The following is a 15476-nucleotide window of genomic DNA, read 5'->3' on the forward strand; positions in this document are numbered from 1 at the left end:
ATGCATCATGATCACATGAGGAGGACCAGTTGGGTGAACTATCATTCAAGCCACCCATAATGATTCTTTGGTGCTCATCTCTTTCCCCAGACAAGATAGTTCCCAGACACCATCTCGAATCAAACTGTATTGCTTGAACCATTTCACATTACCTGTTTTTGTCCACATTTGTGACTTTGACGTAATGATCAGATGAATTTTGCAATGTTCCATTCATGCACAGCCATACTTCTTCTTCTGGTTTGGGGTATGCCTCGTATGCCACTATTAAGTCCACATTTTTTCCTTCATTTACATTTACCGTTGTGTTTGTTAAAGCTGATAAATTGACATATCCTTTACCTGGTGGTTGTAACATGGAAAATTAAAAAATCACTACCTGGAATCTCTCTTTCTCTCTGTTTTTTTTTTTTTTTTTGAGGGGGGGTGCTTTTATGGGTAAATAAATATTATTAAATCAAGGTCAATGGAAAAAAGAAACGTTATTGACAAAGTAGATTATAAATTGCAATCTGCAGAAAAGCAGGTCTTATCAGCTGAGTGTGTGTCTCCGTGTTAATGATATCTTACTGAGTGAGGTGAGCAATATAACTCCTTATACTTCACAACAGATCCTGCACTTCTGTACAGATATTTGTATGACAGACCTGCATCCTACTAGAGTTTTTAGTGGTACAGAATCAAACTCACCTATACACCCATTGCATGAATGGAGCCGGTGTGCTTGATCTTGCTAATGTAAATAGCACACATGGGAGACTAAAGTGAGGTGGAAGGGGAGCTTTAATTCTTTGCCTCCACTGTGATCCCTATGCAAATTGAGACCTCCATGGCTATTTGCCCAAGGAGAAAAGTCCCCATTGGTGCCAATGGGAGTTTTTCTTGTGGGACACAAAAAAGCAGCAGTGGGGGCCTGATCCTAATGGGGACCACAATTGCTCCACTTGCGATCTCAATCTGGATTGGTTGCCCTATAGTGATATTTCATCAATCCCCTTAGGTGTATTGCCTAGTCTGGCCCTCAATCAACATAACTTAACACACCATTTACTTGGGCTATATTTATTTATTATTGATTCTCTTTATTTAACAGGGAGAGAGTAACTGGCCCTATCCACCACCAGCACAGTACCTCCAGTGACTGTTGCTGGTGTCTATTTTATGTTTCTTTTTAGGTTGTGAGCCCTTCGGGGACAGGGTTCCATCTTATCTTATTTATTATTTCTCCGTGTAAACCACCCTGAGCCATTTTTTGAAGGGTGGTATAGAAATCGAATAAATAAATAAATAAATAAATACATACATACATACATACATAATATAGTGCCATCAATGTGCATGGTCCTTTACAGATATAAAAGGACAGTTCTCTGTTTCAAATAACTTATCTAAAATTTGACATAGAGGAGACAAGAGAGAAAGGAGGAGGAGATGGAGGCTGGGGTTAACAGGGAAGAATTAGGCATTTCAGTTACATGTATTTAGCCCTTGTTATATGAAAACTATGGAGTTGTGCCAAAAGCTCAGGGGAAAGGTAGGCTTTGAGGATTCTGAAGGAAATAAAAGAGGTGACATCCCACATTGTGTATTTATTTCACTTGTGAATTCACTTGTGTATTTATTTTATTCTATTTATAACCCACTTTTTGCCTGTATCACGGCTCCCAGGTGGCTCACAATATTAAAAATATGATCAAAAATAGCCATAAAAATACAATAAAGTTAAACATAAAAACAGTAAAACCAGCATTTAACCAGGATAGATAACTATTCTAGGCCTAGTTCACACAACTGTTCAAATCTAGGTTTAATGTGGTTTACCAACAGTAGCATGATTTCAAATAACACACTTCTCTACCAGACATCTAAAAGCCACCAGCAAACAGGTCTGAGAAGCCTCCCTAGACTGTCAGAATACAAGCTTCCTCCTAATCCCCAGTCTGGCCTCTGAAGGCCATGAAACTTGGAGAAAGATCCCATGGGCTGATTTAAGCACACAGGAAGATTCATATGACAAAAGATACTGTGTGAAATATCCAATTCTAAGCAAATGGGGGCTTTAAAAATGGAAGGGGAAAGCAAATGTTCTCTGGGTTTTAACTGTTCCTATACCCAGAGAACATCTGATTTTAAGAAAAGTTAAGATTAGCATGATTTTAAGAAAAAGTCCAGAAAGGGTGGTTCAGCTCCTTTGGGGACTGTTCTTGCTAAGTTATTTCTGTTTTAATCTCTAATGAACAGCTACTGGCTGACACCCTAACAAAGTATCAGTGCAACAAGAGAGTTCCAGACTAACGCTGAAGTGGTGTTAGTGTGTATGTAGATTTTGACAACCTCCCCTTCCTCTGGAAGCCCTCTGTGTCACAGGAAAATATTATCGGAGGGACGTGTGCCCCTCAGGGACATATTTTTCAGTGGCACAGAGCACTCCCTCGGGAAGGGGAAGATGTTGACATTTGCTTTCACCACTGAGCCAGCAGTGGAGCTAAATTAGTTGAACTTTTTAGACACATTGGCATTTCTCCTGTTGCATTGGTGCTTTGATAGACATGGAGGCTATTCATAAGATGGGACAAAATCAGGCTACCAGAGGCTAGCCTGATTTTGTCCCATCGTGTGAACCACCGGGCTCGGCTGCAAGCCCTGTGGTTCCTAAGTGGGTAACCTGCCTAACTACCCCTGCCCTTAAACCAGGTTTGCGGAGCGAGCGCATCGCAAACCTGGTTTTAAAAATCGTGAATAGCCACGCTGCGGCTCTGTGGCGCAGCTCCTCAAAGGAGACCCCTGGAGGGAAGGCAGAAAGCTGCCTCCCAGCTCCAGGGGTCTCTCCAGCATGCCCTGCGCACTCGCGCAGGGCATGCTGCAGCTTCTGGGGGCCAATCGGCCCCCACTCCCCCCAGCACCTGCCGGCTCCATTATGGAGCTGGCAGTCGTGTGGGCGGCTGGTTCGGCCTCCCAGAGCAGACTGTCTGCTCATGTGCCTGCTAAGCCCGCTCTCCCAGCTCACCCTTAGAAACTGGGCCTCACTGATCGTGAGACCCAGCTCATGATGTCAACCACTGTCTCAAAATCTGCTGGTACCGCTGGTAATTATTTCCATTAAACTATCCCCTGCAGCAGAAAGTTTCTGCTTTCATTTTTCCAGTGTGCAGTGTTGCCCCCTTGGGTTTTGTTGTTGTTGTTTGCCTTTAAATATAAGACCTAGCACCTTGAATACAGCCCAGGACTTGGCAACCAATGGAACTCTTAACACTGGTGTCATCTGCTCCCATTATATTTCTGGGATTATGCCCATATTATTTACAGTTGACAAATGAACTTGGTTCAATGAACTGTCCATGTCAACAGGAGATCCTGCAATATCCTAGCTAGGTTTTATTCAGTTCCTACATGAAATACTACTATCTAAGAAGAGAGACTGAAAAAACCTTTTTGCCAATTACGGATAAAGACATGTTCAGAATACTCCTGCTAATTACAGCACATGAATATGCTACTAATCAGTTTAAGCACTTATGGTAATTTTAATATTTAAAAAGTACGACGTGTCACAGAAATCCAGCACTCTGGGCGGCTTTTCAGGGAAGCATGTTAATAAACAAGACAATGTAAGCATCTTTGATGGCTCTTGACAGAGCTAATCTAGAGTGCATGAGACACACACAATAGATCAGGCTTTTCAGTGGGCCCTGAAAACCAAACCGTTCATACTCAAATGCACTCTTTGGGCACAATCCAGCATACTTTAGGGAGCAGTTTCTCCCATATGTTCCTCCCTGCTCAAATTACCAGATGCTTCATGTGCTTTCCATTTGGGAAGCAAAAATCTGTTAATGCATGGAGTAGGGTTTTCTCTGCTGAAGTGTCATTTTAATGGGTTAGTCTTCTCAAAGGCTAACTTGGCTTTCTTATTCTCAAAAGCTGCTTCGATTTGTTATGCATTATTTGCATTTTTACTGTAGGCACAATTTAATGGATACAAAGAAAATAGAATAAATAAATAAATTATATCCTGACCCTGCTTTTGTTTGGAAGTTTTCTCTAAGGCCGAGTGCAAAGTTCTCCTTAGAAATCATGTAGCTTGGAATTTGGGAAGGGTACCGGTGGGGAGAGAACAGAGTGGGGATGCAAAAACTGTACCAAACCCAAACCCTGCTCACTTCTTTTCATCAACATCCCACTTCCAGGTTTGCAGTAGCACTCCTTGTGGTGGAAATGCTATTCCTCTGGGAGATGCACATGCCCCTAAAAAACCCCTGGAACAATCCTATATCATCACATGGCATGCCTCCCATGGGACTTCTGGGGATATGAGGGGGCAAGCACTTGCAGGCAACCCTCACAAAATGTTTTCCTCCAATTTCGCAAATTCATACTTGGCTATTTCCCTTCAGCTCTATTTGTGTTTGTGTGCATCCTGTTTATCTGTTGTTTTAGTATTTTTACAAATTTTTTTCATTGTAAAGCATTGCTAGCCTTGAGCCTGTGTGTGTGTGTGTGTGTGTGTGTGTGTGTGTGTGTGTGAGTGAGTAAGTGTGTGTGAGTAAGTGCGTAAGTGTCCCATTTGGGACAAGGAACCATCTTCTATTTTCTATGTAATCCACTTTGAGAAGGGTTTTTGTTGTTGTTGTTTGAGAAGTGATATGTACAGATAGATTATTGTTGTTGTTGTTGATATTAGACAGTCATCAAAAGCTCTACTACACAAGCCCTACTGTGCTTGCATTCCTGTTCATTTCAATGGGGTTTGTGCAACATACTTTCCAGTAAACTGCATTCTATAACTGCATAAACAAACTCTTTTAGGATTTCACAGAAAACACTACAATTTTCCAAAAAGACCTAAGTACTTTGCATAATATAATTAGCATGACAAACAATGGAACATTCTAGTGTATCTGGGTAAGTATGCATGAATAATTAATAATTAATAATTAATAAATAATAATAATAATAATAATAATAGCTTTATTTATAGATTTCCCTGTTCTGTGTTGTACTTCCATGCACAAAGCTTCTCTGCCATCTATGACAAATGGAGCTTCACAAGTGCATGGTGTAAGAGTGAGGATGTATTGCTTGACCACTGCTGTACTTTATAATTTTGCCCTGCCAAATGTATTCTGCACAGAGATGGCATAAGGCCAATATCCATGGGGCTAGTAGGAATACTGGCCGACATCCCCACTAACAGTGCAGAGGCACTGTATCCAAAGTGCTTCCACAGCATTTAGTAATCCAGAGTCCCATTGTATGGGCAGAGGACAATTTTCAATGATCCCTCCTTCCCCCAGAAGTTCTCTTTACCACCCCTCAATATGTCCCTGAGGGTTATGCAGCCTCATACTGTGTGCAAAATCTCGCACTGTGTACAAAGTGCTTCTGCTGTCGAGGCACTTTGCACACAGCATCTTCACGCCTGTGTGCCACTGTCTTTCACATTGAGTGGAGATGATGACTAAGCAAGAAAGTTAAAAGCCAGGGCAAGCGTGATGGTGAGGTAATCCTAGAAATAATGCTATTGATTTCAAGGAAACTTTGATTAAGAGACCTGTCTCATGGACTGCAGTCTATTTCAGTGTGCCATACTAGTGCTTAAATTGGTTTTGGGGGAGTCCACAAAGCACCGAAGCAAGAATACTGAATTTCAAGCCAGCTAGGAACATATCCCATAAGTCTGATTTAATGGAAATCAGACTAGGCACTAACTGAGGGCACCTCACCTCTGCAACGTACAGGCATGAGGTGCCTGGACTTGCACCTGTTCCCCATTATGAACCTGCCATATGAACCTCCCATCTGCATGGTTGCTTTCTCTCTGAGAGTGCAGGACATCTCCAGCAAAGGGTAGCTCTTATGAGGCAGCCCTCCCACACTTCCCTTTGCATCCTAGACCCAATTCATGCCTTGCTTCCTGAAGAACAGGCGCCACACAAGAGACTCAGGACCCACCCTGCAATGGTAAAATAAACAAGTGCTGCTAATGAGGTTCTCCTTCTTTAGGGGATTACGTCCCATTGCAATGCCACTCCCTCCACTGGAGCTGCTAGTGCTGACATGAGGCATCAGCTCATTGAGAGATCCATTTCAGCAGCATTTGGACATCTCATCCCTGTGACGTGGATCGTGACCACACAGGTCAGGCTTTTCAGTGGTGCATATGCTGCAGAAGGTAACATATTAATTGGGCCCTATAATGCTAAAGCAAGAACATAGGAAACAACCATAAGCCTGAGTCAAGCTGTACTTTAAATAGTGCATCCTCTTATATACACTTCCCTTTTATTCATGATCAGCTGGGGAGCCAGGGATAAGAAGGCTAAGAAGCTGCATGGATGACTGGAGGACACCCCAGCAGCATGGGATCAAACTGCACAGCAGCCGCTTCCACACAGCTGGGCATGTACATAAGGGGCATCCTAGCGCCTGCTTGGAATGGGTACAATATAAAAAGAGACTATGCCCTGCATTTACACTGGTGGTGCCATGTAAATAATATGGTGCCATGTGGAATAATAAATCACACATACAAACCCAGAGCATACTGTTTTGTCCCGCACGGCCATCTGTTTTCATATATTAATTTATACATGTTGAAATACTGATATTTGATATTTTTCCCCAGCACGATTAAAAAAAACAACCATATGTATTTCCAACAATTTCCCCATCTTCTACGTTGGCAGTGGGGGTGGAACAGTATTTGTATATTTTATTTGCCCTCCCTATGGCACAGAAATTATACATGTCAACAATTTTGCTACCTACCTAGTACTTTCAAGGTTATAGTGACATTGGATGTTCCAAAAGGGTTTCTTCCTTGGCATGTGAATTCTCCAGAATCGTTAACTCCCACTGAACGGATGTTTAACTTTATTTTTTGTTCATATTCAAAATCACCCATATTCTTGCTTTTCCTTGTAACACTCTGTCAGCAAGGAGAAAAAAATTAACATCTAAGATACAATGTACACAGCATCTTTCCCAGATAAATTAAAAATAGATGTAATTATAACTTCACCATATTAATATTCATAACTTAAAACCAGAATAATAAACTATCATGACAAACCTGTCACTGGAACTTCTCCATACAAAACAACTACATTCTCAGTGCTTTGGGGGGGGGGGAATGTCCTTCCCAGAGCTGTGCTCCCCCACCCCCCGCTTTTTCTTATTTCCTTTCTTCAGATTCACTCCTACATTCTTGGTCTGCTGCCTCTTTTCTAGTAATAACTAAAACAAATGAACATTATCAAGTCTGATTAAGAGAGATGCAATTTTAGGGTCCTTTCCATCTTTATTTCAGCAGCAGAGAAGCTATATTCAGTACATCAGAAGACCTAAGTCACTCTGGTGTGAGGGGGGAGCCCCCCCCCCAGTGCAGATCCTTCCTATGACTGCACTGACCCCGGGAAACAGCTGTGTCACCAGCTTCTCCCACATAATTTCAGATTACTGACACTGCCAAATCAGTGTGAGAAGGAGAGACACAGCAACAGCTTTGGAAAGTTTAGGATTCCAGTCTCAGATTGGCAGAATTAAATGCCAAGAAAATGCACTTCCCAATCAATAGCAGTTTCTTTAAATAATTTCACCTAGTGTCACAAGGTTATTCTCCCTGTTAATTTTGTGCTGATGAGTGGCTTAATTGGCATTGCTGTTAATGGTAGAGGGATTTGTTCCAGGAATGGGAGGAGCTATGGGGAGGAAAAGTTTATTCATGAGGCTGGTTCCCAATTTGCTAACCATGGTTAGCAGGGAATGAATGTTAACAGCCCCACCAGCCAATTAAACATGTATCCCCAAAATTTCAAGACTCAGTTTCATTTTCTCATTTCTGATGTAACAGACTGCCTCTTAATTATGTTTTGAAGAAATGAGGCTAAAATTATCAAACCACCAAATATTTTGGCAGCCTTTTTTCATACAAATATAAACAACAACAAAAATAGGAATGTACAGGCAAACATCATCAGAGTAGAAACACATTTTTGAATTAAAAAAATTATAACAACCTTGGACCACTTCCAGAAGTCCCATCTGCAGGTCCCATGTTTGATAGCACCCTTTACCCTTGGAGTGGGTGAGCTGTGATTTGCCAACAGGCAGCACTTAAGAGACAGAAGCTCAGCCAGCATTACAGATTAGCTGGGAATGGCATGTAGGACTCCAGGGAGAGATTACCCAAGACATATTTTCCTGAAGTGGTGCAATTTATCTAGTACAACTGTGCCACAAGTCCTTTTTCTGTGCATACATGAATTGCTGATTATCTATTCCAATCACTGTTGTCAATTAACAGTGCGACTGTACTCCGCAAGGTTAGAAGCAGCCTTCTTATAGGAGCTTTTCCTATGTACCAATTTACATGATATGTCACAAGCAATCTGCAGATCTCTAAACTGCCAGCAATTCAGAGCCACTTTGACTGTTACCTCAGCAAAGTGTCTGCCACTGAAAATAATGTTCATGGGTGGGGTTCCACAGAGTTGCAAGGTTGGGGCTAATTCACTTAGATGAATCCTTCTGCCCTATTTGCTTTAGTGTCTCTACCTATCTGTGAACTGCTAATTACAGCTAGTAACAGGCAAACCCTTTAGGTAATTGGGCTCTGCAAACCTGACATGGAGCTACCTTGCTGCAACCCAGATTCCTCAGCTGCCTTCCTTGAATCCTCACCCTACCTGTTATGGAACTCCTTCAACATTTCCCCTTTTCTTACTGACTGATTACCTGGTTCAGACCTGTCTTTCAGGTCCTGTCCAGTGTTCCCTCTAACAGGGATTCCCAGATGTTGTTGACTACATTCTCAAAAAATGGATTCTCAAAAATAAAAATAAAAAATGAGCCCCTGGTGGAGCAGTGGTAAAACTGCCGCCCTGTAACCAGAAGGTTGCAAGTTCGATCCTGGCCAGGGGCTCAAGGTTGACTCAGCCTTCCATCCTTCAGAGGTCGGTAAAATGAGTACCCAGAATGTTGGGGGGCAATATGCTAAATCATTGTAAACCGCTTAGAGAGCTTCCAGCTATAGAGCGGTATATAAATGTAAGTGCTATTGCTACATCTGGGACAACAACATCTGGGAATCCCTGTTAAAGGGAACAGGGGTCCTGTCATATCTTGTTTCTGTATGAAGAACATTCCCTCTATAGAGTAGTTCCTGGGGAGTTAGCTACATGTCACAACCCAATGTGTTTAAGAGACTGCCAATGTGTTCTTTTTAAAAAGCAAGGCATGTCTGGGGATGGGGGTTTTAAGAACATAGAAACATGTGTGTGTGTGCATAATTAAGTGTGAGAGAAGGGGGGGTACTTAATGCTTTCCCTGTTCACTGCTCCATTGCAACCAGTAGTTCCCCTGATAATCCAGAACCTCTTTGGTTGAAGAGCAGTATATTCATAGTAGTAGTAGAACTCAAAATGCATGTGTCCCCCCCCCCCACAAGCAGGCGTTTAGAGGGGGGGAGCACTGGAGGAGCTGATCTGCAGCAGAGAAATGGCAGGTGGTGAATGGGTGCAGTACCTCCTTCTTCTTGTTTCTTCGTGCTTAATTCCCCCACCTCCAAATGGCTTTGCATTTGTTTTAAAAACTGTTAGGGTCCCTGACGTACTTGTAGTTATCCCTGACAAAGGAGCCCTGTGACTGTCAAAATGAAAGCCCTGTCCTCACCTCCAGTCATGCATTCACTGAAGGCATGGAGGATCATACCCACTATTCATCCACACACACATGTATAGCTGAACATAACAGATGGGCTCTGAACATGTTATTAACCCTGATAGCACAAGGTTCCCAATTGTGTGAAGGGACAGCATGCATCTAGTTGTACAAACACAGAGCCCTTTTCACACCTTCTCAAAGAGTGAGATTCAAAGGGTGAGATTCAATGGATAAGATTTCATTTCCCCTCCATACATCCAGTTAATGCATGACTGAAGGCATGAGTTATTATCTTTGTCCAGATAAAGTGCTTAAAGAGCAAGTGGAAGCAGCAGCAGCAGCAGCAGCAGCAGAAAGGAGGACAAGCATGATCAGAAGGATCAAGACAAAGCCAGGAGAATTAAAGCTGTGCTGAAACAGGAATGAGGCAGAGAAAGCAATATGGACTCCAGAGCTAGAGCAAGCCAGGTGTAAGCTTAGTTGCTCTAGACTGGGATGATTACTTCCAGCTGAAATGAATTATGGGAAGCAGACATGTGGGTGGAATCCATTAGTTGCAGTCAATCGGGAAGAAAGAGATGGTTATGCCATTCCATGTCATCACTGCCAAGGGGTGTGTGGCAGAAAGGCTAGGCATTCACAGAGGCATCCATCTGACTAGCTGTCAAGGCTAGTGCTCTTGAGAACGACACTTCTCAGGAGTCCTGTTTTCTCACACAAGTAATGAAGTACACACCCCCAATGTGATCCTGTGGTGTGTTTTTAGATTGTTCTTTTAAGTACATTAGTTAAGACCAGTGAAGTATAATGAACTCACCGCGCTGCCTTGAAAAATCCAATTAGCTTGCAGAGTGCTATCTACATCCTTGATTGTGCACGTAACTTCAAATTCTTCACCTTCTTTGAGAAGCTGGTTGCCTTTGGATAAGGTGATGTCTGGAAGGGATTTGTGAACTGGAAAACAATTTAGAAGTGCATTATTTTTCATGACATGCAGAGCCTCCAAGAGAGGAGGGGGGAAATCAACAGTTATTAACCTCCCAGTAAAATATCAGACCTCCTAGAGGTATTTAAAATCTCTGCAATTTATTAGAGTTGTGCTTTTATGCCAAGTACATCTCTTAGTTAAAGTATGAAAACATTTATTGGCACTACGTAACAATGCACAGATAAGCTACACAGTACTTAATCCAGCAAAGACTGACACACAATCAGGAAAGCTCATTCCATGACAATAATTATAAGGTTATGACTCACAGCCTTGACATCCACTGATGGAAACCGGGTATACTATTAGCATGAAATAATTACCTAATTATTTTACCCTTGCTAATATACAACTTAAATAAAAGAGTATCAGTAGCTACACTAGTTGCCTAAGCCACTGGAGGAAGCTGGTACACAACTGGAATGTGACACAGATGCAGTCACAATGGTAGCCACTAATGAGTTTATTAGTCATGCCAGTCCAAATGAAGGGATGCATTACCTGCCCTCACAACGAGCCTAATGGCCTCTGACATCCTCTCAATTCCATTTTGTTGCGCCACACACTTGTAACAGCCTACAAATGCTCTTTGTACATTTCTGATGGTGATTCCTTTCTGCGGATCCGGAACTAACTCCATTTTCTCAGGAAGAGGTCTGCCATCACATCTTTTCAAAGAGAAATTTGAAATGTCCGGATCTGTCACTGGACACTGAATAAGAGCATCACTGTCTTCCTTTGCAAATATGGGGGACTCTGGAAAGAACAGGATCTGTGGGTCTGGAAGGGAAACAAAACACATTTTGCTAAAGTGTATGTACTAAATACATTTGTTCACATTAGTGTTTAATGAGACACAGTTGGACCTACATGAAAAGAGATTGAAAAAATAACCTACAGCCTGCCCCAGTGTACAGAATGACACATTAGGTTTTATCCATTCTGCTTACTACTACAATTCCTGCTTGTTCACATGAACAAGAGCTATAAGATCTTGTGTAGTACTCATACAATAATAACTCCAAGCAGACACAGAGCTCTTAAAGTATTTTCACTGAGCAACAAACACACTAAGTAAAGTCAGCAGATATAACAGCTTGGCAGATTCAATGTACTTAAGTACAGAAACCTAACTGCAGATTCACTAAACAATTCAATACATCTAGCAAGAGCAAACAGCATTAAGCAATTCATATATTTTATGTGCATATTCCACCTTTTCCCACATGAAGGATCAAGTTAAGGGAAGATTTGTGGAGATGCCCCATAGATCTCTACTGGTCACTCAGCAACCCTATGAAATGTTGATAATTGGGAAGAACTGTCATATAGACCTAGGTCAAATGGCCCAACAAACGGTGGTTTACTGGATCCGGAATGTGAGCCAAAGTAGCACCAAGTCTGGACTGTCTCTCCTCTTCCTGTGCCTGAAAGCAATGCTGGTTTGCTGAACCACATTTTTGAGTGTCATCCAAATCCAGGAGCTGAGGTTTAATTTTCATTTATAAATCAGGATATGAAACCTGGATTTGATCTTTATTTCATATCCTGGTTTGTTAGCCACAGTTAAACCACAGCTCCTGGGTTTGGATGACATGTGAAGCTAGTGTTTCTCAAACCAAGATGCCTTCATCATAACTATGTGCCACAATGAGGAAAAGGGGGAGAAAGGAGACACATTTGGGCTCAGCATTCCTTTGGCTAGTAGTCTTGATTCAAGAAACCATGGTCTGAACCAGTCAACATTTGCTTTCAATGAATTAATAGAAAAGCTAACTAATAAACAAAGGAAAAGTAGGAAGGGCTGTTCTATGGTGAAGATGACTTCACGCTACTAATATTCTTATGAGTTAATAGCTCAGGATGAAGTGTGTAACAGTGAAAATTCATGACAATTTGCAGTTCCTGAAGAGAAGAGGAGCAAAAGTAGTAAGGATGCTATCCCTCCTTTCTTTCCACCCATGTAACGAATTTCTACAGCAGGTCTGTAGATGAGCGGCCTTCACAAAAAACAGATGCCATTGTCATACTATGCTTGCTCACATCCATCCTGAAGGCATTCTCCTTTCCCAACCACTGTAAGAAAAGAGTAAGAAGGCCAAACAGCTGGAGGGAGAAGGGGAGCAAGGAGCTGGAATGATGGGCATGCTGGTTAGGAGGGGAGCAGAGAAAAAGTGAAGCAGGATGAGCATGGAGGAGAGCAAAGGCAGAAAAATATGGATGAGAAAGAAGACAGAGGGCAGCAAAATGGAGAAAATGGTAGGAAAATTAGGAGGAGGAGGAGGAGGAAGGCGACGATGACAACAACACAACAGTGTGGGAGAAGAATGAAGGAATGAGACATTAAAAAGGACCTAAGGTGAACTAAGGTTTGTTTCGCCAAAGTAACCTTCCCTTCTAGTTCAAGGGATTCATCTGGGTTGCTAGACATTGTTGGGTTAAAATTCTCATCATAAAAAATGGTCTTCGGCCATTGTGGCTGGGGATGATGGAAACTGTAGTCCAACAACATCTGGCAACCCAAGATTGAAGGGCTAGTGTATGGTGTGGAGCTTGAGCAATCTGGTGCCACTGGCTTTGCAGATAGCTTTCCTGCAGTGAATCTCCTCTGCTTCTAGCTCAGGGTGATTCTCACAAAGAATGCAAAGATTCACCCACCAGCATTCATTTTCAAACAGTGGCCTACTAGTAGCTGTGGAAAGTTCAAAGGGAGGCCATGAAGGCAACAGACCTTTAAAGGTAAAGTGTGCCGTAGACCTCTACTATGGCTTATTTCCAGCATCTGGTACTCAGGAACAAAGCAGGCATGATATTAATCCTGTTGTTGGCCCTGTGTATGTTTGTGTGGGTGTAGTGGGCCCATGAATAATGGGTGTGGTTGGCCCTTATCTGGATGGGGACCATAATATGGCCAGAGAGAAGCTTAACCCTTTGCTTCCACGACAAACCTAAACCTCCCCCATCCCATGGCTATTTGAACCAGGAGGAAGCTCTCATTGCCAACAATGGGAGCTTCTCTCCCAAGGAAAAAAGCAGTTATGGGGGGGTATGAGGGTGATAACTGGTACTGTGATGGGATAAAAGGGTTAAGCTCCTCTTCCTCATTTGCCATCTCAATCTGGATTGAGGGAACTACTTCTGCTATTTATAGGTTTGCTTGTTTTTAAACTAAAACACAAGGCCAAATGGCACGACTAGTGTTACATCTAGATTGGTCCTTAGAGGTATCGTACCTCTGAATGTGGAACATTAGTGAATCTGGTAGCAGCTGGTGAGTCAATAGTCTTGCTTTGGATTCTATTGTTTTCTCCAGCTCTACAAATTGTTTATGAACATGTGGACTTAGCTCAAATCAGGAAAGCTAACGAAAAAAGGAACTCATTGAGTGTGCATTTTACAGCACTATGGAGACATATTTTGGTTTTCAAATCTTGGCAATTAAGAGCTCTACACAAAACCTTATCAATTTTTAATAACATTTATAATCCTTTCTTGCCTATAAAAAAATTAGAACACATTTTTCTGCGACTGTCCCCAAAATATTAAACTTTCACTTCCAAATGTACCATAGAAATTCATGCCTTGGATGGGGGAGGAAGTAGAAGAAATTTACGAGCATAGTAGCTAATGGATCATCAGTAAGAAGAGCTCTGAGCCTCTCTGAAACTTCCTCCTGATGGTTTTGTGTTCCCTTCCTCATCCTAAAAGTTCTTCATTCTTGTAATCCCCTCCTAGGGGCCAGGTCTCCCTGCCTGGCTCAGCTCTTGATGAGGCTTGTAACATGAGGCTAATCAGCCTCATTACAGCCTATTACAGTGCGTCTGTGTTACTCTTGCAAACGTGAGTCAGTTGCCTGGTCCTAGGATTGGAAGTTCCTGATGGAAGCCAAAGGTACCGTGTCTTACCTTCAACTGATTCAATTACTCTGGTGCCACAGAGGTGATCCCTACTCCAAGGCCAGATATCGAATGGGGATATCCAGGGCAATGAGGAAGCTTTAATGTGATTGTATTTCCAAGGCTCATGAAAAACTTTCATTATATTAACAATGTTAAATCTTGCATTATGATATGGGCTTTTGAACAAAACTGTTGGAGGGGATAGATGCACTTACAGCTCTGACCAAGTAGTTACCATAATAATCACATAAAATTGCTTGAAGGTTTAGTAGTATCAAGGTGCAAGTCAACCAATATTATGTCAGTGTGATGTGCACATTAGATATTACAATGTCACAAAATAATTTAATCAATCTCTTTTAAATATTAAGTGCAATACATTAACAGTGGCTGAAATCCTAACTAAGCATTCTCAAGGAAGTCCCATTGAAATTAAAAGGACAAGTTAGGCATGTCTAACTTGTCCTTTTAATTTCAACTGAACTTCTTCAAATAAGTTTAGTCAGGATGTTAGTCAGCAAGACCAATACTTATTGGTTAACCATTTAATAACCCCAGTGTATCCTATTGTGTGATAACAATCTCTAATGAGGAAATAAGGTAATATAAAGCCAAAATTCCCACCATAGCTCAGTTTCCCTTTATTTGTTTGGATCTACATATGAAATGTATGTAGCCTTCAGGATTAAATTCATACACTAGTTCAGTACCATGAACAGCGTTTCCCATCTCGTTTACGAAGGGAAATTGGTTATGAGATCAGATGTTTAATCCCTCCTTTAGAAGGACAGATTGACTGATTAAGTGCCATCAAGTCGGTGTCGACTCTTAGCAACCACACAGATAGACTCTCTCCAGGATGATCCGTTTCAACTTGGCCTTTAAGGTCTCTCAGTGGTGCATTCACTGTTGTCGTAATCGAGTCC

General features: G+C 41.9%; 1 protein-coding gene across 2 annotated transcripts in view; it reads right to left on the minus strand.

The window, feature by feature from the left end:
• KIT (KIT proto-oncogene, receptor tyrosine kinase) overlaps positions 1-15476 on the minus strand; it is a 97287-nt gene that overhangs the window by 33472 nt on the left and 48339 nt on the right. For both annotated transcript variants that reach the window (XM_053258498.1, XM_053258497.1), the window contains 4 exons: positions 11153-11431; positions 10481-10617; positions 6769-6928; positions 153-342 (listed from right to left, as the gene is read on the minus strand). In XM_053258498.1, the coding sequence (XP_053114473.1) occupies positions 153-342; positions 6769-6928; positions 10481-10617; positions 11153-11431 (766 nt within the window). The remainder of the gene's footprint in view (positions 1-152; positions 343-6768; positions 6929-10480; positions 10618-11152; positions 11432-15476) is intronic.

The sequence above is a fragment of the Hemicordylus capensis genome, chromosome 5 (assembly GCF_027244095.1).
Source record: "Hemicordylus capensis ecotype Gifberg chromosome 5, rHemCap1.1.pri, whole genome shotgun sequence".
NCBI lineage: Eukaryota > Metazoa > Chordata > Lepidosauria > Squamata > Cordylidae > Hemicordylus > Hemicordylus capensis.